The following is a 27,345-nucleotide window of genomic DNA, read 5'->3' as shown; positions in this document are numbered from 1 at the left end:
TCAATCTAGTGAGCACCTGCTCCAGGTTGGCGAGGTGATCACTGTCATTTTCGCCTTTGACCAGGATGTCGTCCAAATAACACTGGGTCCCTGGAATCCCTTGCAGGACTTGATCCATTGCCCTTTGCCAAGTAGCCAGAGCTGATGCTACCCCGAATATCAGCCGGTTATATTGGTAGAGACCTTTATGAGTGTTGATCGTGAGGTACTGTTTCGAGGCTTCTTCTACCTCCATTTACAGGTACGCCTGGGCCAGATCAATCTTAGTGAAGTGTTTCCCTCCAGATAGCGAGGCGAAAATATCTTCAATCCGCAGAAGCGGATATTGTACAGTGTGAAGGATTGGGTTCACTGTCACCTTAAAGTCCCCACAGATGCGAACCTTCTTTGGTTCCCCAGGCATATTTCTCAATGACCTCTTCATTACAGGAACGATGGGTGTAGCCCACTCGCTCCAGTCCACTTTGGACAGTACTCCTGAACATTCCAAACATTCCAGCTCTGCTTCGACGGCTGGGCGGATCGCATAAGGTACCGGTCTGGCCTTAAAAATTTTGGGCTTGCATTTTCCTCTATTTTGATCATCGCTCTTATGCCTTTTAGTGTTCCGAGTCCCTGCTGGAACACTTCTTGTGCGTCAGTTAGCATTTTTGACAGTCATCCAGGTGTGATGTCGTCATCGTTTTTGGCATCTACAGTCAGTGCTTGTATGGAATGCCAATCTAGCTGTATCTTCCGGATCCATTCACGTCCTAGTAGTGGTGGTCCTCCATCTGGCAATACATATAGGTCCATTTTTGGTATTTCCTTGCCGTTATATATAACGTTCACCCTTATTTTTCCTTTGGGGTAGACTTTTTGCCCCGTGTACGTCTTCAAGACAATCTTTGTATCTCTCAAGGGTATATTTGAGAATAGCCGCTTGTAGTCCCTTCGGTTTATGACTGTTAGGGCTGATCCTGTGTCCAATTCCATTTTCACTTGGACTCCTGCTATCTTGAGCGTGACCCAGATAGTTTGGTGACCCTCCGTTTTGATCACATTATATAGTTTCAGACAACCCAGCTCCTTGCTTCCGGAGTCTGCATCACTTTTCTGTTCGTCTGAACTACTCTCCGTCACCTTATGTACCTTCTTGTACTTCTCCTGTGGAGATTTCTTGCTGCTGGTTTTCTTTCCCAACCTGCAGACTCTTGCTATATGTCCTACTTTTCCACACTGTCTGCACACTTTGTCCTTGAACCAGCAATCCTTATGGTCGTGTGTTGTTCTGCCGCAGCGATAGCACTTCACTGTTCCGTATGACATTTTATTTGTGCCATATTCTTGCGGTCTCCGTTGTATCTCTGCCACGCCCCGTGCTGCTGCTTCGTGTGATACTGCAATGCTGAAAGCCTTGTCCAGCGTAAGATCCTTTTCTGATAGAAGCCGTTTCTGGGTTCCTTCACTTTGAAGCCCACACACAAACTTGCCCCTTAAAGTATCTGCTAGTCCCGTTCCAAACTGGCAGTGTGTCGATAGCTTGTGCAGTTCTGTTAAATACTCAGCATTACTTTCATCTTTATGCTGGTTCCTTTTGTGAAACTTAAATCTTTATGCTATCAGCAGCGGTATGGTGTTTAAGTGGTCCTGTAGGATTGACACTATGTTTTCAAAATCCTTTTCTACTGGCTTCTCTGGGGTTACTAGGTTTCGTAGTAAGCCATACGTTTTTGCACCCGTTGAATTCAACAATACCAGCGCTTTCTTGTCATCTGGCACTTCATTCGCCTTGCAGTATACTTCTATGCGTTCGACATATGTCGTCCAATCTTCGACTTCATTGTCGAATGCTGTGATACTGCCACTCTTCGGCATTTTTGGGTGTGGTTAGACTGGCTTAAAATGGCGTCTCCCGCACTTTCCTTTCTTCTCCACTGTGGCTTAAAATGGCGTCTCCTGCGCTCTTTCCTTTCTTTCCCGCTGACGCTGCTTGGCCGTTGAACACCGGCTGCGCTCTGCTCTCTCTCGTTGACACCGCTCGGTCCTGAACACCGGCTGCGCCCTGTGCACTCTACCCTCTCTCTCTCCCCCGTTGACGCTGCTTGGCCTTTTTCTGTGCCATCGGTCGGCTCTAGCCGCCGCTGTCCGGGAAGGGTCTGCGCAGTACCTGTTGTCAGCCCGTTTCGCTGGACCACCGTGTGTGGAAAGCCAAGCCTGGCTCTCGACAGCCTCCCCTGCGATGCTCAAATCTCCACTGGATGACTGGGGGGTTTCCCGTGGTCGACGCCCGTGCTTCTGGACTCGGCCTTCTTCCACTGTTCTCCAGGAGCGAATCCCTGGGAGGTAATGCAGAGTTGCAGGTAGGTTTGAATCTGCTTGTCGCCAATGTTAGATCCGTGTATCTTGATGTTGTGTCCTTCAATAATTAGACAAGAGACTGCAGGGAACGATCAACAGGTGTTTACTGAATGAGGGTTACTCTAGAACTAACTGTGCAGATCCCTATTCAGGGTTTATATACAGGTATGGTCACTGCCGGTACTACAGTATACAGGAGCTGTAAAAACTAGTTCTCTCCCTTAAAGGTACATACATTACAGGATGCACACCGTCTTTGTCCACTCGGAATCCCAAGAACTCCACCCCATTGGCAGCGAACACACATTTCTCGTTCTGAAGGCGTAGTCCTACCTCAGCCAGCCGGCGTAGTACTTCCTGCAGCCGCTCATCATGGGCTTCCTGTGTCTTGCCTGTAATCAGTATGTCATCCAAATAAGGCTGAACTCCCGGAACACCAGCCAACAGGGTGTCCATGAACTGAAAGATTGCCACAGCCGTAGACACCCCAAACTGCAGCCTTGTGGCTCGGAAAAGTCCTCTGTGGGTGTTGATTGTCAACAGCTCAGTTGACTCTTCATCCAGGACCAGTTGCTGGTGTGCTTGCTTGAGATCCAGCTTGGTGAACAGAGTGCCTCCAGCCAGTGTTGAAAACAGCTCTGTAACTGTTGGTAAGGGATACACATCTGGTAACACAGCAGTATTAACCGTACATCTGTAATCTCCACAGATGCGCAGGCCCCCATCCTTCTTTGCAATGGGCATGATAGGGGTGGCCCAACGGGAGTTCTTCACTAGCAAGAGAACCCCTTGGTTCACCAGCTTATCCAGGGCCTCATTCACGTTCTTGCGCAACGCAAAAGGAACAGGTCGCGCCTTGAAGAACTTAGGCGCTACCCCTGGGTCCACTTCGATTGAGACTGGCAGTCCCTGACAGGCCCCGAACTCACCAAAAACCTCTTCATAGTTCTCCAACATAGGCATTATGGGCTGTCACTGTACCGTGTGTACTCCTGTCACTTCAATACCGAAGGGCTCAAACCAATCTCTGCCCAGCAGGCTTGTGCCCTGCCCCGCCACCACATAAAGTGGAAGTGTGTCCTTGCCTGCCTGATACTTAACTTCCACATGAATCATACCCAGCACCTGGAGTTGAGCTTGGGACCACTGCCATAGCATGCCACTGACCTGAGCCATCGCCAGGGGTTCACTTGGCCACAGCCTATTGTAAGTCTCTTCACTTATCAACGAACACGCTGAGCCTGAATCCACCTCCATGCAGACTGGTGCCCCATTCATGATCACATTTGTCGTGTATCCCCACCGTCTGTGGGGTAGCTGCTCAGCTTCCGTGATATACACTGTGTACTCATCGTTGTCCTCCAGTGTCAGGGTATGTGTCTGCGATGCTTGTGTTGGCTCTGCTGCAGCAGCCTGAGCTTTCTTCATGCAGACACGAGCTATGTGTCCTCTTTTCTTACAGAAATGACATACCGCTGACACAAATTTGCATGTAGTGGAACCATGGAGAGCCCCACAGCGGAAACATTTCCTTCCTGTCTCTTTAATTGCCTCCATGTCTGTCGCGGCAGCAGCTGCATGTGTCGTCTTGTGCACCTCCTCGGCAGCCTGAGATGGTGCTGCCTCTGTACGGAGCATACGTGTGTTCATCGATGCAGCCTCTGCTGCTAAAGCCTTCTCCTCGGCCAGTCAGAACGTCAGGGCCTTCTCCGCTAACAGCTGTCTCTGCAGTGCCGAGTCCAGCACTCCACACACAATCCGATCACGGAGCATATTGTCTAAATGGTCACCAAAATTACAATGTAATGAGCCTTTCCTCAACTCAGCAATGTAACTTGAAATAGATTGTCCAAGCTGTTGATTACAATTGTGAAAATGGAAACGCTGCACAATCTCTGAGGGTTTTGGGTTAAAATGTTTCTGCAGCTTCTCAATCAATCAGCATAATCCACCTCACTACGTTTACGAGGAGCCACCAATGAACGCAGGATGGAGTAAGTAGCAGCTCCGCATACACTTAGCAACACTGAGCGCTTCTTCTCTTCTTTGTCAATATTATTGGCCTCAAAGAAACACCCCAGTCTTTCTGCGTATTCCTCCCATGAACTGTCCTTATCCCCAGAGAACTCTTCAATACATCCCAAGGTCATCATAGTTTTAATGTGCACTGTCCCTTTAAGATCCACGGACTTTTTTCTGTTTTTTAAAAATTCTTTTTCTCCTCCGGCCAGAGTTACGGTAGCTACACTCATGGTAGTTGCCTGGCCCGCACAATACTCTGTCCGCCGTCTACGTCGCAGCTAGCCAACTATCAAAATGCCGTTGATGTTGCTAGCTGAGTGGCCCACTCGTCGCAATTTCCAATATCACGGCTGTAGGTTCGCATGTCTATCTCCGTCCTTCTAGAGAGTTCAACAGCCGCCTCGTCACCAGTATTGCATCTTGAACGAACAGTAATGAATAGAGGAGACGGAATGTACCTTTTACTATTTACTGAATAAATGGGTGGCCATTACAGCACATTGTCTGCATGGCAGGACCCGAAACTGAAAGTGAAAGACAAAGTAAAACCGAGCCCCCCAGCACCCCCTTTAGGTAACACCCGGGAACTGGGACAAATATAATTGAAGCAAAACTCAAAACACAACACAGAGGGTGGTGAATCTTTGGAATTCTCTACCCCAGAGGGTTGTGGAGGCTCAGTTGTTGAGTATATTCAAGAGAGAGATCGATAGACTTTTGGATATTAAGGGAATCAAGGGATATGGGGATAATGCGGGAAAGTGGAGTTGGGGTCGAAGATCAGCCATGATCTTATTGAATGGCGGAGCAGTCTCGAAGGGCTGAATGGCTGACTCCTGCTCTTCACAGAAACCAGAAACCACACAGTGCAGATAGAGCGGCTGCTTCGTGTGATACTGCCATGCTGAAAGCCTTGTCCAGCGTAAGATCCTTTTCTGATAGAAGCCGTTTCTGGGTTCCTTCACTTTGAAGCCCACACACAAACTTGTCCCTTAACGTATCTGCTAGTCCCACTTCAAACTGGCAGTTTTTCTATAGCTTGCGCAGTTCCGTTAAGTACTCAGCATTACTTTCATCTTTATGCTGGTTCCGTTTGTGGAACTTACATCTTTCTGCTATCAGCAGCGGTGTGGGGTTTAAGTGATCCTGTAGGATTTCTACTATGCTTCCGAAATTCTTAGCCACGGGCTTCTCTGGGGTTATTATGTTTCGCAGTAACCGATAAGTTTTTGCACCCATGGAATTTAACAAAACCAGTGCTTTCCTAGCATCTGGCACTTCATTCGCCCTGCAGTACACCTCAATGCGTTCCACATATGTCGCCCAATCTTCGACTTCATTGTCGAACGCAGAGATACTGCCACTCTTCGGCATCCCTGGGTGTGATTTAACTGTCAAAAATGGCGTCTCCCGCGCTCTCCCTTCTTCTCCGCTGGCACAAAATGGCGTCTCCCGCGCTTTCCTTTCTTCCCGCGCTCGCCCTTCTTCTCTGCTGCGGCTTCTAAAAATGGCATCTCCCGCGCTCTCCCTTCGTCTCCGCAGCTCAATGGCGTCTCCCGCGCTCTCCCTTCTTCTCCCCGCGGACGCTGTTCAGCCCCTGAGCCCTGGCTGTGCTCTGCGCGTTCTCCTGTGCGCCTTTACCGTTTCCGCCGCTCGGTCCTGAACCTCTTTTTCTCTGTTTTTGTTTTTCCTTGACGCCGCTCGGTTTTCAACCCCCGGCTGCGCTCTGTGCGCTTCACCCTCTCTCTTACCCCGTCGACGCTGCTCGGCTTTTTCTCTGCCGTCGGTCGTCTCCAGCCGCCGCTGCCCGAGAAGGGTTTGTGCTGTACCTGTTGCCAGTCTGTTGCTGGATCGTCGTGGCTGGGGAACCAAGCCCGGCTCTCAACAGCCTCCCCTGCGATGTTCACTCTCTGCCGGACGACTGGGCGGTTGCTCGTGGTCGACGCCCGTGCTTCTGGCCTCGACTTTCTTCCACCGCCCTCCCGGAGCAAATCCTTGAAGGGAAATGCAGAGTTGCAGGTAGATTCGAATCGACCTCGTCGTCACTGTTGGATCCGTGATTCTTAGAGTATGATGTTTTCCAATAACTACACGGAGGCTGTAACTTAACAATCAACAGGTGTTTACTGGGGGAGGGTAGTCTCAAGACTGGGGGTGCAGAGGCGTACTCAAGGCTTATATACAGGGATGGTCACTGCCGGTACTACAGTATACAGGAGCTGTAAAAGTAGTTCTCTCTTAAAGGTACTTACACTACACATATATATTCATTGTTTAAGCTGTGCCCGTGAATATATTTTTGTCCAAATGTCTGATTTTCTCCTTTAATTCAACACTGATCATCCTAATTATTTAGTAAACTTACCGCTTTTCCTTGCAGACTCCTGCATCTGGTTCAGTTGTTTGTCTGGGAGAAAAAAATATTAATTTCTGATTTCAATCAAACTTATTTTTCACTTTTAATCGAAGATCATGAACTTTTCTCTGAGCTTTTTCAGATTGATCAAATGGTGAGTGCGCCATTCAACGAGCGAAACAGAACAATGCATTCTGTCTGATTAATTTTAAAATGAGAGAGATTCTCAATTTAAAAATAAATGGTTATTTCTGTCTTAAGCGCACAGACGGAGATGGCATGAGATCGCACAGTGGCATTCACCCCATTGCTCTCATCCTTCGGGAATGACAAGAAGTAGAACTGGAAGTCTGGAAGGATGAAATCAAATGGGGCTGAAAGGTCTTTCTGAACACAACAGATCCTCTGATCTTGTGAAATCGCCAAAGAGAACCCTGATGCTTTCATCGGAAATTCCTCGCTCCAGCATTTTTGCAGGGGCACAAACATTATAATGTTAATTTAATTTAATTAATTTAATATAAATGCTAATCCCAGAATAGTCCCACTTATGTACACATCCAATACAATTTGAGTGGCACCAACTGGCCACAGATGTACGCATGGCCCTCGTTTCCACCTCTCTTCCCTATTTTACAAAACCCCAATAAGGTATCACAGAATCAAAGAATCACAGAAACCCCACAGTGCAGATAGAGGCCATTTCGGCCCATCGAGCCTGCACCGACACATATCCCACCCGATCCCCGTAACCCCTACACCAACACATATCCCACCCTATCCCCGTAACCCCACGTATTTAATCCCCCTAACACTAAGGGTCAATTTATCATAGCCAATCAACCTAACCCGCACATCTTTGGACTGTGGGAGGAAACCGGAGCACCCGGAGTAAACCCACGCAAACACGGGGAGAATGTGCAAACTCCACACAGACAGTCGCCCGAGGCCGGATTCGAACCCGGGTCCCTGGCGCTGTGAGGCAACAGTGCTAACCACTATGCCACCGTGCTGCCCATATGTTCTTACGAGAAACAGTTGCCGAGGCCCTAAACTCTGGGATTCCTACGTTAAAGACGCTATATAAATGAAAGTTGTTGTTGTTCCCTCTCCTACAGCCACACATGATGGAGTATTGAACAAAACAAAATTTGAAGAATCATTCAAAATTTCAGGAGTGTAGAAAGACTCTTACTCTCATAACGTGGCAATCATCTGCACCTCTTGAATACTTACAGCCTAATTAAAATATCAGGACAGTGTAAGTTACTATACCTGAATGTTTTATTTCCTGGAATGGTGTTCAGCTTCCACACTGAGCTGTCATTAAATGTAGGACTTATCTGGTGACCACGAACTAGATAGCGGAGAGAAAAGAAGAAATAATGAAATAGTCAGTGAGGTAGAATTCCCGCATGGGTTCTTCCAATCTTTGGTCCTAATGGGACCCAAATGGCATTTCACACCGTTACACCCGGGTTCCGCTGAGCTTCTGCTGAAGGTCTGGGATGCACTGCCTGAAAGGCTGTTGTAAGCAGATTCAGTAGTAACTTCCACAAAGGGAATTGGATAAGTATTTGGAGGGGATAATACTTGAAGGGTGATGGGGAAAGTGCAAGGGAGCTGAAATAATCGGATATCTCTTTCGAAGGCATGATGGGGCTGAATGGCCTCCTACTGTGCTGTAAGATTCTAAGGGGTGAAACTGGACATGCGAGGGGACGCGATACGGCCATTTTGAATCCCTGCTAATGTGCGATTTCACCCCCGATGATTCGACGGTAAATTTTAACCCTCAGGCTTACTCACTGCTTCTTACATTTGTAGAGGCAAGTCAGGAATTCTGTTGTTTGTTATTATGTGAAATGTGGAATTGGGGGAGGGGCCCCAGAATATGTGGGAATCGGGGGAGGGGCACCAGTAAATGGGAGAATTGGGGGAGGGGCCCCAGCAAATGGGGGAATTTGGGGAGAGCACCAGTAAATGGGGGAATTGGGGCAGCGCACCAGTAAATGGGGCAATTGGGGGAGAGATCCAGTAAATGGGGGAATTGGGGGAGGGCATCAGTAAATGGGGGAATTGGGGGAGAGCCACCAGTAAATAGGGGAATTGGGGGAGGGGCACCAGTAAATGGGGGAATTGGGGGAGAGCACCAGTAAATGGGGGAATTGGGGAAGGGCACCTGTAAATGGAGGAATTGGGGGAGGGCCCCAGTAAATGGGGGAATTGGGGAAGGGAACCAATAAATGGGGAAATTGGGGGAGGGCACCAGTAAATGGGGGAATTGGGGAAGGGCACCTGTAAATGGGGGAATTGGGGGAGGGCACCAGTAAATGGGGGAATTGGGGGAGGGGCACCAGTAAATGGGGGAATTGGGGGAGGGCACCAGTAAATGGGGGAATTGGGGGAGGGCACCAGTAAATGGGGGAATTGGGGGAGGGGCACCAGTAAATGGGGGAATTGGGGGAGGGGCACCAATAAATGGGGGAATTGTGGAGAGCACCAGTAAATGGGGGAATTGGGGGAGGGCACCAGTAAATGGGGGAACTGGGGGAGGGCACCAGTAAATGGGGGAACTGGGGGAGGCACCGGTAAATGGGGGAATTGGGGGAGGCACCAGTAACCGGGGGAATTGGGGAATTGCACCAGTAAATGGGGGAGTTGGGTGTGGGGCCCGAGTAAATGCGTGAATTGGGGGAGGGCACCAGTAAATGGGGGAATTGGGGGTGGCACTGGTAAATGGGGGAATTGGGGGAGGGGCCCCAGTAAATGGGGGAATTGGGGGAGGGGCCCCAGTAAATGGGGGAATTGGGGGAGGGGCACCAGTAAATGGGGGAATTGAGGGAGAGCACCAGTAAATGGGGGAATTGGGGGAGGGGCACCAGTAAATGGGGGAATTGGGGGAGGCACCAGTAAATGGGGGAATTGGGGGAGGGGCACCAGTAAATGGGGGAATTGGGGGAGGGCACCAGTAAATGGGGGAATTGGGGGAGGGGCCCCAGTAAATGGGGGAATTGGGGGAGGGGCCCCAGTAAATGAGGGAATTGAGGGAGAGCACCAGTAAATGGGGGAATGGGGGGAGGGCACCAGTAAATGGGGGAATGGGGGGAGGGCCACAGTAAATGGGGGAATTGCGGGAGGCGCACCAGTAAATGGGGGAAATGGAGGAGGGAACCAGTAAATGGGCGAATTTGGGGAGGGCCCCGGTAAATTGGAGAATTGGGGGAGTGCACCAGTAAATGGGGGAATTGGAGGAGGGGCACCAGTAAATGGAGGAATTGGGGGAGGGGCACCAGTAAATGGGGGAATTGGGGAGAGCACCAGTAATTGGGGGAATTGGGGAGAGCACCAGTAAATGGGGGAATTGGGGGAGGGCACCAGTAAATGGGGGAATTGGGGAGAGCACCAGTAAATGGGGGAATTGGGGGAGGGCACCAGTAAATGGGGGAATTGGGGAGAGCACCAGTAAATGGGGGAATTGGGGGAGGGCACCAGTAAATGGGGGAATTGGGGAGAGCACCAGTAAATGGGGGAATTGGGGGAGGGCACCAGTAAATGGGGGAATTGGGAGAGGGCACCAGTAAATGGGTGAATGGCGGAGTGTACCAGTAAATGGAGGAATTGGGGGAGGGGCACCAGTAAATGGGGGAATTGGGGGAGGGGCACCAGTAAATGGGGGAATTGGGGGAGGGGCACCAGTAAATGGGGTAATTGGGAGAGCGCACCAGTAAATGGGGGAATTGGGGGAGGGGCTCCAATAAATGGGGGAATTGGAGGAGGACACCAGTAAATGGGGGAATTGGGGGAGAGCACCAGTAAATGGGGTAATTGGGGGAGGGCACCAATAAATGGGGGAATTGGGGGAGGGGCTCCAATAAATGGGGGAATTGGAGGAGGGAACCAGTAAATGGGGGAATTGGGGGAGGGGCACCAGTAAATGGGGGAATTGGGGGAGAGCACCAGTAAATGGGCTAATTGGGGGAGTGGCACCAGTAAATGGGGGAATTGGGGGAGGGGCACCAGTAAATGGGGGAATTGGGGGAGAGCACCAGTAAATGGGGGAATTGGAGGAGGGAACCAGTAAATGGAGGAATTGGGGGAGAGCCCCAGTAAATGGGAGAATTGGGGAAGGGGCACCAGTAAATGGGGGAATTGGGGGAGAGCCCCAGTAAATGGGAGAATTGGGGAAGGGGCACCAGTAAATGGGGGAATTGGGGGAGAGCCCCAGTAAATGGGAGAATTGGGGAAGGGGCACCAGTACATGGGGGAATTGGGGGAGGGCACCAGTAAATTGGGGAATTGGGGGAGAGCACCAGTAAATGGGGGAATTGGGGGAGGGGCACCAATAAATGGGGGAATTGGGGGAGGGGCACCAATAAATGGGGGAATTGGGGGAGAGCACCAGTAAATGGGGTAATTGGGGGAGGGCACCAATAAATGGGGGAATTGGAGGAGGGGCTCCAATAAATGGGGGAATTGGGCGTGGGGCCCAAGTAAATGGGGGAATTGGGGGCAGCACCAGTAAATGGGGGAATTGGGGGAGGGGCCCCAGTAAATGGGGGAATTGGGGGAGGGGCCCCAGTAAATGGGGGAATTGTGGAGAGCACCAGTAAATGGGGGAATTGGGTGATGGTCCGAGTAAATGAGGGAATTGAGGGAGGGGCCCCAGTAAATTGGGGGAATTGGGGGAGAGCACCAGTACATGGGCGAAATGGAGGAGGGAACCAGTAAATGGGCGAATTTGGGGAGGGCCCCGGTAAATGGGAGAATTGGGGGAGTGCACCAGTAAATTGGAGAATTGGGGGAGGGGCACCAATAAATGGGGGAATTGGGGGAGGGGCACCAGTAAATGGGGTAATTGGGGAGAGCACCAGTAAATGGGGGAATTGGGGGTGAACACCAGTAAATGGGGAATTGGGGAAGAGCACCAATAAATGGGGGAATTGGGAGAGGGCACCAGTAAATGGGGGAATTGGGAGAGGGCACCAGTAAATGGGGGAATTGGGGGAGGGCACCAGTAAATGGGGGAATTGGGGGAGGGCACCAGTAAATGGGGGAATTGGGAGAGGGCACCAGTAAATTGGGGAATTGGGGGAGGGGCACCAGTAAATGGGGGAATTGCGGGAAGGGCTCCAATAAATGGGGGAATTGGAGGAGGGAACCAGTAAATGGGGGAATGGCGGAGTGCACCAATAAATGGAGGAATTGGGGGAGTGGCACCAATAAATGGAGGAATTGGGGGAGTGGCACCAGTAAATGGAGGAATTGGGGGAGGGGCACCAGTAAATTAGGGAATTGGGGGAGAGCACCAGTAAATGGGGGAATTGGGGGAGGGGCACCAGTAAATGGGGGAATTGGGGGAGAGCACCAGTAAATGGGGGAATTGGGGAGGGGCACCAGTAAATTAGGGAATTGGGGGAGAGCACCAGTAAATTAGGGAATTGGGGGAGGACACCAGTAAATGGGGGAATTGGGGGAGGGGCCCAAGTAAATGGGGGGATTGGGGGACGGCACCAGTAAATGGGGGAATTGGGGGAGGGCACCCGTAAATAGGAGAATTGGGGGATGGCACCAGTAAACGGGGGAATTGGGGAAGGGCACCAGTAAATGGGGGAATTGGGGGAGGGCACCAGTAAATGGGGGAATTGGGGAAGGGCACCAGTAAATGGGGGAATTGGGGGAGGGCACCAGTAAACGGGGGAATTGGGGAAGGGCACCAGTAAATGGGGGAATTGGGGGAGGGCACCAGTAAATGGGGGATTGGGGGAGGGCACCAGTAAATGGGGGAATTGGGGGAGGGCACCAGTAAATGGGGGAATTGGGGGAGGGGCACCAGTAAATGGGGGAATTGGGGAGTGCACCAGTAAATGGGGGATTGGGGGAGGGCACCAGTAAATGGGGGAATTGGGGGAGGGCACCAGTAAATGGGGGGAATTGGGGGAGGGCACCAGAAAATGGGGGAATTGGGGGAGAGCACCAGTAAATGGGGGAATTGGGGAGAGCACCATTAAATGGGGGAATTGGGGAAGGCTCAAGTAAATGGGGGAATTGGGGGAGGGCACCAGTAAATGGGGGAATTGGGGGAGGGACCAATAAATGGGGGAATTGGGGGAGAGCCCCAGTAAATGGGGGAATTGGGGGAGGGCACCAGTAAATGGGGGAATTGGGGGAGGGCACCAGTAAATGGGGGAACTGGGGGAGGGCACCAGTAAATGGGGGAATTGGGGGAGGGCACCAGTAAATGGGGGAATTGGGGAATTGCACCAGTAAATGGGGGAATTGGGGAGAACACCAGTAAATGGGGGAATTGGGGAGAACACCAGTAAATGGGGGAACTGGGGGAGGCACTGGTAAATGGGGGAATTGGGGGAGGCACCAGTAAATGGGGGAACTGGGGGAGGCACTGGTAAATGGGGGAATTGGGGAATTGCACCAGTAAATGGGGGAATTGGGGAATTGCACCAGTAAATGCGTGAATTGGGGGAGGGCACCAGTAAATGGGGGAATTGGGGGAGGGAACCAATAAATGGGGGAATTGGGGGAGGGCACCAGTAAATGGGGGAATTGGGGGAGGGCACCAGTAACTGGGGGAATTGGGGGAGGAACCAGTTAATGGGGGAATTGGGGGAGGGCACCAGTAACTGGGGGAATTGGGGGAGGAACCAGTTAATGGGGGAATTGGGGGAGGGCACCAGTAACTGGGGGATTTGGGGGAGGGCACCAGTAAATGGGGGAATTGGGGGAGGGCACCAGTAAATGGGGGAATTGGGGGAGGGGCCCCAGTAAATGGGGGAATTGGGGGAGGGGCCCCAGTAAATGGGAGAATTGGGGGAGGGCACCAGTAATTGGGGGAATTGCGGGAGGGGCCCCAGTAAATGGGAGAATTGGAGGAGGGAACCAGTAAATGGGGGAATTGGGGGAGGGCACCAGTAAATGGGGGAATTGGGGGAGGGCCCCGGTAAATGGGAGAATTGGAGGAGGGCACCAGTAAATGGGGGAATTGGGGAAGGGCCCCAGTAAATAGGGGTAATATGTGGAGTTGCCCCAGTAAATAGGGGTATTGGGGGAGGGCACCAAGAAATCATGGAATTGTGGAGCTTACCAATGTGGGCGCTTTTCTCTTTGAAAGCGAAGACAGGTGACCTGCTAGAGGGCTTTATGATTATGAAGGAGTTTGTAAGAACATAAGAAATAAGAGCAGGAGTAGGCCATACGGCCCCTCGAGCCTGCTCCGCTATTCAATAAGATCATGGCTGATCTTCGACCTCAACTCCACTTTCCTGCCCGATCTCCATATCCCTTAATTCCGCTAGTCCAAAAATGTATCAGCCTTGAATATACTCAAAGACTCAGCATCCACAGCCCTCTGGGGCAGAGAATTCCAAAGATTCACAACCCTCTGACTGAAGAATTTCCTCCTCATCTCAGTGTTAAATGGCCCACCCCTTATCCTGAGACTATGCCCCCTAGTTCTAGAGACTCCAGCCAGGGGAAACAACCTCTCAGCATCGACCCTGTCAATCCCTCTCAGAATCTTGTATGTTTCAATGAGATCACCTCTCATTCTTCTAAACTCCAGAGAGTATAGACCCATTCTACACAATCTCTCCTCACAGGACAGCCCTCTCATCCCAGGAATCAATCTGGTGAACCTTCGTTGCACCGCCGCCAAGGCAAGTATATCCTTCCTTAGATAAGGAGACCAAAACTGTGCACAGTAGGGTAGATATGGAGAAGGTGTTTCTACTGGTGGGCGGGTCCAATCACTAATAAATGAACTAGGAAATTCAGGAGAAACTTCTTTACCCAGAGAGTGGTTAGAATGGGGAACCCGCTCCCACAAGGAGTGGTTGTGGCGAATAACATAGCTAAATTTAAGGAGAAGCTAGATGAGGGAGAAAGGAATGGAAGGTTATGCTGAAAGGGTTAGATGAAGTTAGGTGGGAGGAGGCTGGTGTGGAGCATAAACACCGGCACAGGCCAGCTGGCCCGAATGGCCTGTTTCTGTGCTGTAAATTCCATGTCATTTTATGTAATCGTTACTTTATTTTTCTTTCCATGACAAAGTATTCCTTGATGTATTTAAGAGTGGTGACTGGGTGCAGTTTTATTAATACAGCTGAAAATGGGGTTGTGACTAAAAAATAAGCATCCATAGTAAGTGTCCAGCCCTTCACCTGTGAGAAGCTGGTGTTAAAATCATGGAAAATAACTTATAATAAAAGCTACACTGAACTATTTACTACTTTCATTGGTTTACACAAGTCGATTTCTTTGTAACTTAAATATATTCTGATATAAAATCACGCCTCCTAGTGCCTGTGTGCCTAAGAAAATTAACGCAATTTGAAGAGCCTTCCCAAACCAGCGCAATCGGCGGAAAGTCATCCTGGGGGCGGGGCCAATTTTGTGGGCGGGGCCTGATCCGGGCGAATTGGATCTTGAACCAGCATAAAAGACCGCGGAAACGTGAACGTAAATGTTTTTGGGCATAACTCACCTACATTTCGAATTTCCTTCGATCTTTTGCGCTGATTCAGCCGATTCCAACCAGATTGCACTGATATTACTGGCGTAAAGGAGTGGAAACCCATCCCACTGTCTTACCACCTGGGCATTAAGCAGTGCAGAAGGGAAAATCTGGCAGAGAGAATCGCACCCGACTTACGGAGCCTGATGATTTTTCTTCCATTCATTGCAGTGGAAGGAAAATCAGGAGGCTTCGGTTGTAGGCTTGTGGTCCCCCTGGTGAGACTTGCCTTACTGTTTTATGCCCAGGCAATGTTTAAGGCGGAGGCAATGAAGACGAATATTCCATTCAGCATTAGCTCTTATCAATACAAAAGTCGAGAATCGCCTTTAGCACTCTGGGCACACGCAGGAGCGCAGTTTTGGAAATTCTGCACCTCTTGACTTTCTGTCCAGCAAAATGAATGAACATAACATAAGAACATAAGAAGTAGGAGCAGGAGTAGGCCATACGGCCCCTCGAACCTGCTCCGCCATTCAATAGGATCATGGCTGATCCGAACCTAGACTCACGTCCACTTCCCTGCCCTCTCCCCGTAACCCCTAATTCCCTTATCAGCTAGGAAACTGTCTATCTCCGTTTTAAATATATTTAATGTCGCAGCTTCCACAGCTCTCTGAGGTAGCAAATTCCATAGATTTACGACCCTCTGAGTGAAGAAGTTTCTCCTCATCTCAGTTTTGAAAGGGCAGCCCCTTATTCTAAGATTATGCCCCCTAGTTCTAGTCTCACCCAGCAGTGGAAACATCCTCGCCGCATCCACCCGATCAAGCCCCCTCACAATCTTATATGTTTCGATAATATCGCCTCTCACTCTTCTGAATTCCAATGAGTAGAGGCCCAACCTACTCAACCTTTCCTCATAAGTCAACCCCCTCATCTCCGGAATCAACCGAGTGAACCTTCTCTGAACTGCCTCGAGAGCAAGTATATATTTTCTTAAATATGGAAACCAAAACTGTACGCAGTATTCCAGGTGTGGCCTCACCAGTACCCTGTATAAGTGAAGCAAGACTTCCCTGCTTTTATACACCATCCCTTTTGCAATAAAAGCCAAGATTCCATTGGCCTTCCTGATCACCTGCTGTACCTGCATACTAACTGTAGTGTATGTGCTTTAAGTCAGAACTACTTTTTACAGCTCCTGTATACTGTAGTACCAGCAGTAACCACACCGGTATATAAGCTGTGCGCATGCCTCTGTACCCCAGTCTAGAGATTGCCCTCCTCCAGTAAAGACCTGTTATGTATTTATGTACAGCATCCGTGTAATTATTTATCCACTGAACCACGGATCCAAAAGTGGCGACGAGTGTTGATGCGAATCTACCTGCAACATTAAACAAAAAACATTTTTAAAAAATAGTCGAGTCCAGGAACACGGGCGTCGACCGCGAGCAACCGCCTAGCAGTCAGGCAGAGATCCAACTTCACTGGGGAGGCTGTGGAGAGCCGGGCTTGGTTACCCAGCCACAACAAGCAGTAAGACAGGTCCAGAGCAGACCCTTCCCGAGCAGCGGCGGCTGGAGCCGACCGATGGCAGAGAGAGAGAGCCGGGCAGCGTTGACAGGGTAAGAAAAAGGGTGAAGAGAGCAGGGCGCAGCCGGGGGTTGATCACCGAGTGGCGTCGTGGAAAAATACTGCAAAACCGGAGAGAGAGAGGGTAAGAAACAGCCGGGTTCTAGACTGAGCGGCGTCGACAAATATCAAGAGAAGAATGCGCAGAGCACAGCCAGGGATCACGGGCTGATCAGGGTCCGCGGGGCAAAGCAAGTGGAGACGCCATTGAGCCGCGGAGAAGCAGGGAAAGCGCGGGAGACGCCACTGAGCTGCGGAGAAGCAGGGAGAGCGCGGGAGGTGCCATTGAGCCGCGGAGAAGAAGGAAGAGCGCGGGAGACATCATTTTGCGAAGCCGCAGTCGAGAAGACGGGCGAGCGCGGGAAGGAAGGAAAGTGCAGGAGATGCCATTTTGTGCCAGCGGAGAAGAAGGGAAAGCGCGGGAGGCGCCATTGGTGATAGTTAACGCACAACCAAGGATGCCGAAGAGTGGTAGTATCTCTACGTTCGACAATGAAGTCGAAGATTAGGCGACATATGTGGAACGTATTGAAGTGTACTGCAGGGCGAATGAAGTGCCAGATGCTAATAAAGCACTGGTTCTGTTAAATTCCATGGGTGCAAAAACTTATGGGTTACTGCGAAATCTAATAACACCAGAGAAGCCGGTAAACAAGAATTTTGAAAGAATAGTAGAAATCCGACAGGACCACTTAAACCCCACACTGCTGCTGATAGCAGAATGATTTAAGTTCCATAAAAGGAACCAACACAAAGATGAAAGCAATGCTGAGTACCTAACGGAGCTGCGCAAGCTATCGAAATACTGCCAGTTTGGAGCGGGACTAGCAGACACGTTAAGGGACAAGTTTGTGTGTGGGCTACAAAGTGAAGGAGCCCAGAAATGGCTTCTATCAGAAAAGGACCTTAGAGTCATAGGGCTGAAACTTCAGTAGGGTTAGCGCCCATTTTGCGGCGCTAGAGGGCCTAGCGCCGCAATGATAGCCGTTTCTGAAATTCACTTCGGCGCTGCCATCGGCGTTAGCCGGTTGCGCTGCGCCGGCACCGATGACGTCATCGGTGTGCGCAGCGTCCCGGTTGCCGTGGCAACGCGCCCAAACGCCGAAATTCAGTTGCGGCCGCCTCGCCCGTGGCAGCCGCAACTAAGACTCTGGCAACCGAGTCTTACACAAGTTAGCGCCGGCGCATTAAGGTCGTGCGGCGGCCGGCCGCTTTCCCGCCGGCCGCCTGCCCGCACCTCCCTCCCCGGACTCCTCCACCACCACCCCCGCGGAACAGATGCGTCTGGCCTGCAAGCCCGGCACTTGTCCGAGGTGCCGGGCTCATTTTTGAAAAAATCAAACGGCCAGCGATCGGGTGAAGGCAGCGCCTCCTTAACGGGAGGAGGAGGCCTGCACTTCCCCAGCCTGCCGCACCGCATCGGGTGCCGCAGCGCCGGATTAGCGCCGCAATGCGGCACTCAGCGCCCATTGGGAGGCACTCACGCCCGCCAGTAGCGCCGGCAGCCGTCTGGGCGCGGCGCTACTGAATTTTTGGCGCGCTCAAGGGAATTAGCGCCGGCGCTAAATTTCCGGCGCTAAAGCCCTGGCGCGGCGTCAACTCAATTTCTAGGCCATAGAGTCATAGAGTTTTACAGCACAGAAAGAGGCCCTTCAGCCCATCGTGTCCGCGCCGCCCATCCACCCCTGTCCTGTCTAATCCCATTTTCCAGCATTTGGTCCATAGCCTTGTATGCAATGGCATTTCAAGTGCTCATCCAAATGCTTCTTGAATGTTGTGAGGGTTCCTGCCTCTACCACCCTTTCAGGCAGTGAGTTCCAGATTCCAACCACCATCTGGGTGAAAAAGTTCCTCCTCAAATCCCCTCTAAATCTCCTGCCCCTTACCCTGAATCTATGCCCCCTTGTTATTGACCCCCCTACTAAGGGGAAAAGTTCCTCTTTATCTACCCTATCTATGCCCCTCATCATTTTGTACACCTCAATCAGGTCCCCCCTCAGCCTTCTTTGCTCCAAGGAAAACAACCCCAGCCTGTTTAGTCTTTCTTCATAGCTGAGGCGCTCCATCCCAGGTAACATCCTGGTGAATCTTCTCTGCACCCTCTCCAAAGCAATCACATCCTTCCTATAGTGAGGCGACCAGAACTGCACACAGTACTCCAGCTGTGGCCTCACCAGCGTTTTGTACAGCTCCATCATAACCTCCCTGCTCTTATATTCTATGCCTCGGCTAATGAAGGCAAGTATCCCATATGCCTTTTTAACCACCTTATCTACCTGTTCCGCTGCCTTCAGAGATCTATGTACATGTACACCAAGGTCCCTCTGACCCTCTGTACTTCCTAGGGTCCTACCACTCATTGTGTATTCCCTTGCCTTATTTGTCCGTCCAAAATGCATCACCTCGCACTTTTCAGGGTTAAATTCCATTTGCCACTTTTCCGCCCATCTGACCAACCCGTTTATATCGTCCTGTAGCCTGAGGCTTTCCTCCTCGCAATTTACCACCCCACCAATTTTCGTGTCATCTGCGAACTTACTGATCATACCTTTTACATTCTCATCCAAATCATTTATGTAGATCACAAACAACAAGGGACCCAGCACCGATCCCTGAGGTACCCCACTGGACACAGGCTTCCAGTCACAAAAGCATCCTTCGACCATCACCCTCTGCCTCCTGCCACTCAGCCAGTTTAGGATCCAACGCGCCAAGGCACCCTGGATCCCATGGGCTCTTACCTTCTTGACCAGTCTCCTATGCGGGACTTTGTCAAAAGCTTTACTGAAGTCCATGTAAACCACATCCACAGCATTTCCCTCATCCACCCCCCTAGTCACCCCCTCGAAAAATTCAATCAGATTTGTCAGACATGATTTACCCTTGACAAAGCCATGCTGACTATTCCCGATTAATCCTTGCCTCTCCAAGTGGAGACTAATTTTGTCCCTCAGAATTTTTTCCAATAATTTCCCTACCACAGATGTTAGGCTCACTGGCCTGTAATTCCCTGGTTTATCCCTGCTACCCTTCTTGTATAATGGTACTACATTAGCTGTTCTCCAGTCCTCTGGTACATCCCCTGTGGCCAGAGAGGTTCTGAAAATTTGTGTCAGAGCCCCTGCAATCTCCTCCTTTGCCTCACACAGCAGCCTGGGATACATCTCGTCCGGGCCTGGGGATTTATCCACTTTTTGGCCTGCTAAAACCGCTAGCACCTCCTCCCTCTCGATGCTAATATGTTCAAGTATGTCACAGTCCCCTTGCCCGATTTCTATGTCTGCATCGTCTCTCTCCATAGTGAACACAGATGCAAAAAATTCATTTAAAACCCCGCCTACATCATCTGGCTCTACACACAGATTGCCACTTTGGTCCCTAATGGGCCCTACCCTTTCCCTGGTTATCCCCTTGCCCTTAATATACTTATAAAACATCTTAGGATTTTCCTTTATTTTGCTCGCCAGTGTTATTTCATGGCCCCTCCTCGCCCTCCTAATTTCTTTTTTAAGTATGCCCCTGCACTTTTTATACTCCTCTAGGGCTTCTTCCGTCTTTAGTCTTTTGTAACTGCCAAAAGCCCCCCTTTTATTTCTAATGCATTTTTGTATATCCCTTGTCATCCAAGGTTCCCTTTGCTTGTTGGTCCCACCCTTGACCTTTACAGGAACATGTTGGCGTTGTACTCTCTCTATTTCCCTTCTGAAAGTCTCCCACTGGACAAAGCTTTCAGTATGGCAGTTTCACACGAAGCAGCCGCAAGGGGCGCTGCAGAGGTACAACGGAGACCGCAAGAATATGGCACCAACGAAATGACCTATGGAACAGGGAAGTGCTATCGCTGCGGCAGAACAACACATGACCAGAAAGATTGTTGGTTCAAGGACCAAGTGTGCAGACAGTGTGGGAAAGTAGGACACATAGCAAGAGTCTGCAGGTCTGGGAAGAAAACCAACAGTAAGAAATCTCCACAGGAGAAGTACAAAAAGGTACACCAGGTGATGGACAGTGGTTCAGACGAACAGAAAAGTTACACAGACTCCGGAAGCAAGGAGCTGGGTTGTCTGAAACTACATAATGTAACCGAAATGGAGGATCACCAGACTATCTGGGTTACACTCAAGATAGATGGAGTCCAAGTGGAAATGGAATTGGACACAGGGTCAGCTCTAACAGTCATAAATCAAAGAGACTACAAGCGGCTATTTTCACACATACCCTTGAAAGCTACAGAGATTGTCTTGAAGACGTATACGGGGCAAAAAGTCTACCTCAAAGGAAAAATAAGGGTGAAAGTGACATATAAAGGTCAGGAAATACCTAAAATGGATATATATGTATTGCCAAATGGAGGACCACCACTGCTAGGACGTGAATGGATCCGGAAGATACATTTAGATTGGCATTCCATATAGGCACTGAAGGTGGAGGCCAAAAAGGATGACAACGTCACACATGGACGACTGTCAAAAATGCTAACTGACGCAAAAGAAGTGTTCCAGGAGGGACGAGGAACACTAAAAGGAATAAGAGCAACAATTGAAATAGAGGATAATGCAAGCCCAAAGTTTCTGAAGGCCAGACCAGTGCCTTATGCGATCAGACCAGCGGTTGAAGCAGAGCTGGAAGGGTTGGAACGTTCAGGAGTACTGTCCAAAGTGGACTGGAGCGAGTGGGCTACACCCATCGTTCCTGTAATGAAGAGGTCGTTGAATAATACGCCTGGGGAACCAAAGAAGGTCCGCATCTGTGGGGATTTTAAGGTGACAGTGAACCCAGCCCTTCACACGGTGCAATATCCGTTTCCACGAATTGAGGATATTTTCGCCTCGCTATCTGGTGGTAAACGCTTCACAAAAATTGCTCTAGCCCAGGCGTACTTGCAAATGGAGGTAGAAGAAGCTTCAAAACATTACCTTACGATCAACACCCATAAAGGTCTCTATCAATACAACCGGCTGGTGTTTGGAGTAGCCTCGGCTCCGGCTATCTGGCAAAGGGCGATGGATCAGGTCCTGCAAGGGATTCCAGGGACCCAGTGTTATTTGGCCGACATCTTGGTCATGGGCGAAAATGACGGTGATCACCTCGCTAACTTGGAGAAGGTGCTCGCCAGATTAAAGGAATATGGGCTACGAGCTAATCGCCACAAGTGTGAGTTTTTCCAGAAAAAGATCTCGTATTGCGGCCACGTCATCGATGAAGAGGGGTTACATAAGTCCCCTGACAAGATAGAGGCAGTAGTCAAGGCTCCAGCACCGGAAAATGTGTCACAACTGAGGTCGTTCCTCGGGCTGGTAAACTATTACCACAAGTTCTTACCAAATTTTTCTACGGTATTACACCCGCTGAACACCCTACTGCAAACAGGGGTACCATGGAAGTGGGATGACGAATGTAGACGAGCTTTCCAGAGGTGTAAAGAATTGATCACATCAAAAGAGGTGTTGGCCCATTTCAACCCAGCACTACCAATTCGTTTGGCATGTGATGCATCACCCAACGGCATTGGAACGGTGCTGTCGCACAAATTCCCAGACGGTTTGGAGAGGCCAGTAGCCTTTGCGTCTCGGTCACTAACCTCAGCCGAGCGCAACTACGCCCAGATTGACAGGGAGGCCCTCAGCCTAGTATGGGGAGTAAAAAAATTCAACCACTATCTGCATGGACAGAAGTTCACCTTGCTGACTGACCACCAACCACTTGTCTCCATCTTTAATCCTAAGAAGGGCGTGCCAGTAATGACTGCACAGCGGTTACAAAGATGGTCCCTCTTTCTAGGGGCGAATCAATATGAAATAGAATATAAAGGCACGAGACGGCATGGGAACGCTGATGGGCTATCGCGCCTGCCACTGCCTACAGTGGAGGAAGCACCAGCAGTGGACCCTGTCGAGATATTTTATTCGTCGATAATTGAACGATTGCCAGTAACAAACGCGGATATAGAGAAGGAGACCCGCAATGATCCGACGCTGTCATGGGTATATGAATTGACGGTGAGGGGATGGCCAACACATGGTGACTCACTGTTGCCAGCATTCTCATCCAGAAGAGAACAGCTGTCAGTATGCCAGGGGACAGTGATGTGTGGATCCAGAGTGGTGATTCCACCCAAGTTAAGGGAGAGAGTGCTAAATGAGCTACATGAAGGTCATCTGGGGGGAGTGAAAATGAAAAGCCCAGCTAGGGCTTATGTGTGGTGGCTGGGAATCGATCAACAAATCGAAGACCAACTAAGAGCTGCTTAGGATGCCAGAAGGTCCAAAATGCACTACCACATGCCCCTCTACATCCATGGGAGTGGCCCTCCTCTCCATGGCAACGGGTGCACATTGATTTCGCTGGCCCATTCATGGACTCAATGTTCTTAATAGCAGTGGATGTTCATTCAAAGTGGCCTGAGGTGATAAAGATGTCTTCAACCACTACAGAGAAAACGATTGCAGTCCTACGGACCATATTTGCCAGAAACGGGTTGCCAGAGCAGATCTGCTCTGATAATGGACCACAGTTTGTGTCCGATGAGTTCCAAAAATTCATGAAAAGGAATGGGGTAAGGCATTACATATCCGCCCCGTATCATCCAGCCACCAATGGATTGGCTGAGAGGTTCGTACAAACCTTTAAGGCGGCGATAAAGGCCATGTGCGATGAGGAAATTCCACTACAGCATAAGATGGACAATTTCTTATTGGCCTACCGAAACGCGACACATGCAGTTACCAACCAGACCCCGGCCATGATGTTCTTTAACCGAAGGTTGCGATCTCGTCTGGACTTGCTCAGACCAAATGTGTGAAGAAATGTTGAGGACAAACAATTCCAGCACATCAACGAGAGGCCGACAAGGAGCTTCAATGTAGGGCAACCAGTCTTGGCCCGTGACTATCAAACAGAGAAGTGGCAACCCGGAACAATATGTGCAAGGCAGGGGCCATTAATGTACACAGTGGATGTCGGGGAGAACATTGTGAGATGCCACGTCGATCAGATCTTAGCATCACAGGAATGCTTCAACCCCATGTCTCGAGTACCTGGGGATGAACCCGACATACCGGTAGTATCTGCTTCAGACCCAGTAGCAGTGGAACCCGATGAACTACCCGATGAAAGGGGGCCAGAATCGCCTCTGCACCAAGAACAAGAACCTTCGGAAAGGCGCTATCCCGAAAGGGTCAGGAAGCCGCCCCAAAGACTGAATCTATAAATGGACTTTTGTTATTGAATGTACATGTAAAAATGTAATTGTTATTTGAATATTAAGGGGGTATTATTAATCTAAAAAGGGAGGAATTGTAGTGTATGTGCTTTAAGTCAGAACTACTTTTTACAGCGCCTGTGTACTGTAGTACCGGCAGTAACCACACCGATATATAAGCTGTGCGCATGCCTCTGTACCCCAGTCTAGAGCTTGCCCTCCTCCAGTAAAGACCTGTTATTTGTTTATGTACAGCATCCGTGTAATTATTTATCCACTGAACCACGGGTCCAACACTAACCTTCTGTGTTTCATGCACCAGGACCCCCAGATCCCTTTGTACTGTAGCACTTTGCAGTTTCTCTCCATTTAGATAATAACTTGCTCTTTGATTTTTTCTGCCAAAGTGCATAACCTCACACTTTCCAACATTATATTCCATCTGCCAAATTTCTGCCCACTCACTTAGCCTGTCTATGTCTTTTTGCAGGTTTTTTATGTCCTCCTCACTCACTGCTTTCCCTCCCATCTTTGTATCGTCGGCAAACTTGTATATGTTGCACTCGGTCCCTTCCTCCAAATCATTAATATAGATTGTAAAGAGTTGGGGTCCCAGCACTGACCCCTGCGGAACACCACTAGTCACAGATTGCCAACCCGAGAATGAACCATTTATCCCAACTCTCTGTTTTCTGTTAGATCGCCAATCTTCCACCCATGCCAGTATATTACCCCCAATCCCGTGATTTTTTATCTTGTGCAGTAATCTTTTGTGTGGCACCTTGTCAGATGCCTTTTGGAAGTCCAAATACACCACATCCACTGGTTCCCCTTTATCCACCCTGTTTGTTACGTCCTCAAAGAATTCGAGCAAATTTGTCAAACATGACTTCCCCTTCATAAAACCATGCTGACTCTGTCCGATTAAATTATGCTTATCCAAATGTCCTGTTACTGCTTCCTTAATAATGGACTCCAACATTTTACCAACCACAGATATTAGGCTAACTGGTCTATAGTTTCCAGCCTTTTGTCTACTTCCCCTTTTAAATAAGGGCGTTACATTAGCAGTTTTCCAATCTGCTGGGACCTTACCTGAATTCAGGGAGTTCTGGAAAATTACCACTAATGCATCCGCAATCCCTACCGCTACTTCTCTCAAGACCCTAGGATGTAAGCCATCAGGTCCAGGGGATTTATCCGCCTTTAGTCCCTTTACCTTACCGAGTACCACCTCCTTAGTGATTTTAATCGTGTTTAGCTCCTCCCCCCCTATAGCCCCCTGTTTGTCCAGTGTTGGGATATTTTTAGTGTCTTCTACTGTAAAGACTGATACAAAATATTTGTTCAGCGTTTCTGCCATCTCCATGTTCCCCACCATTAATTTCCCGGTCTCGTCCTCTAAGGGACCAACATTCACTTTAGCCACCCTTTTTCTTTTTATATAACTGTAGAAACTCTTGCTATCTGTTTTTATATTTTTTGTTAATTTACTTTCATAATCTATCTTCCCTTTCTTAATTAATCTTTTAGTTATTCTTTGCTGGCTTTTAAATGCTTTTAAATGGTCGTAAATTCATGGGCTGGAAATGCGGCATTTCTCATTTTGCAACGCTGACTTGTGTGTAGCGTGCTAAAGTAGAAAATCAGGACTTCTATTAGTTTAAGGGAAGGTGGTGGATTTGCTCATTTTTCTCAATATAATTCTCTAGTGGGGTAAAATTGCCATTTCCAACAGGATGATGTAATGTACTAACATGGCCATCTGAGTCAGAACGTTGTGGGCTCAAGTCCCACTCCAGAGACTGGAGCACAAAAATCTAGGCTGACACTCCAGTGCAGTACCAAGGGAGTGCTGCACTGTCGGAGGTGCCATCTTTCAGATGAGACGTTAAACCAAGGCCCTGTCTGCTCTCTCAGGTGGACATAAAAGATCCCATGGCACTATTTCGAAGAAGAGCAGGGGAGTTCTCCCCAGCGTCCTGGGGCCAATAGTTATCCCTCAACCAACATCACTAAAACAGATACCTGGTCATTAATTGGCTGCTGCGTTTCCTACATTACAACAGTGACTACACTTCTAAAGTATTTAATTGGTTGTAAAGTGCTTTGGGATGTCCGGTGGTCATGAAAGGCGCTATATAAACGCAAGTCTTTCTTTTCAATTAAGTTTCTATATCCGCAATTTTAATAGGTAAATATATTAATATTTAAAATGCGATGTTACTATTAATGTCCTATGTCACACGCTGCTTTGTAGGAACATAAAAACATAGAAGATAGGAGCAGGAGTAGGCCATTCGGCCCGTCGAGCCCGCTCCACCATTTAATGAGATCATGGCTGATCATCCAAATTCAGTATCCTGTCCCTGCTTTCTCCCCATATCCCTTGATCCCTTTAGCCTCAAGAAATATATCCAACTCCTTCTTGAATATATTTAATGAATTGGCCTCAACTGCCCTGTGTGGAAGAGAATTCCACAGGTTCACCACTCTCTGGGTGAAGAAATTCCTCTGCATCTAAATGGCTTACCCCTTATCCTTAGATTGTGACCCCTGGTTCTGGACTCCCCCGCCATCGGGAACATCCTTCCTGCATCTAGGCTGTCTAGTCCTGCTAGAATTTTATAAGTTTCAATGAGATCCCCTCTCATTCTTCTAAACTCTAGCGAATATAAGCCTAATTGTCCCAATCTCTCCTCATACGTCATTCCTGCCATCCCAGGTATCAGCCTGGTGAATCTTCGCTGCACTCTCTCCATTAGCAAGAACATCCTTCCTCAGGTAAGGCGACCAAAACTGCACACAATATTCAAGCTGTGGTCTCACCGAGGCCCTGTACAACTGCAGCAAGACTTCCTTGCTCCTGTACTCAAATCCTCTCGCTATGAAGGCCAACATATCATTTTCCTTCTTAACAGCCTGCTGCACCTGCATGCTTAACTTCAGCGACTGGTGCACAAGGACACCCAGGTCTTGTTGCACTTCCCCTTTTCCCAATCTATTGCCGTTCAGATAATAATCTGTCTTCCTGTTTTTGCCACCGAAGTGGATAACCTCGCATTTATCCACATTATACTGCATCTGCCATGCATCTGCCCAATCACCCAACCTGTCCAAATCGTACTGGAGTTTCTCTGCATCCTCCTCACAGCACACACACACACCCAGCTTTATGTTGTCTGCAAACTTGGAGATATTACATCTAGTTCCCTCGTCTAGATCATTTATATATATTGTGAATAACTGGGGTCCTAGCACCGATCCCTACGGTACCCCACTAGTCACTGCCTGCCACTCGGAAAAAGAGCCGTTTAT

General features: G+C 49.4%; 1 protein-coding gene across 7 annotated transcripts in view; it reads right to left on the bottom strand.

Moving 5' to 3' along the window:
• The window catches only part of LOC147095723 (complement C3-like), a 165,086-nt gene that overhangs the window by 35,607 nt on the left and 102,134 nt on the right, over window positions 1-27,345 (bottom strand). For 4 of the 7 annotated variants that reach the window (XM_085974769.1, XM_085974768.1, XM_085974772.1 and 1 more), the window contains 3 exons: window positions 16,489-16,578; window positions 7,994-8,075; window positions 6,728-6,769 (listed from right to left, as the gene is read on the bottom strand). In XM_085974769.1, coding sequence (XP_085830895.1) covers window positions 6,728-6,769; window positions 7,994-8,075; window positions 16,489-16,578 — 214 coding nt within the window. The remainder of the gene's footprint in view (window positions 1-6,727; window positions 6,770-7,993; window positions 8,076-16,488; window positions 16,579-27,345) is intronic. The other 3 variants (XM_085974773.1, XM_085974774.1, XM_085974771.1) reach the window with 2 other exon arrangements.

This window comes from Somniosus microcephalus, unplaced genomic scaffold, assembly GCF_052327205.1.
Source record: "Somniosus microcephalus isolate GS21.2 unplaced genomic scaffold, FLI_Smic_1.0 unresolved_chr1, whole genome shotgun sequence".
Taxonomy (NCBI): domain Eukaryota; kingdom Metazoa; phylum Chordata; class Chondrichthyes; order Squaliformes; family Somniosidae; genus Somniosus; species Somniosus microcephalus.
The sequence above is the reverse complement of the archived record's forward strand: the minus strand, read 5'-3'. Positions and strand labels throughout refer to the sequence as shown.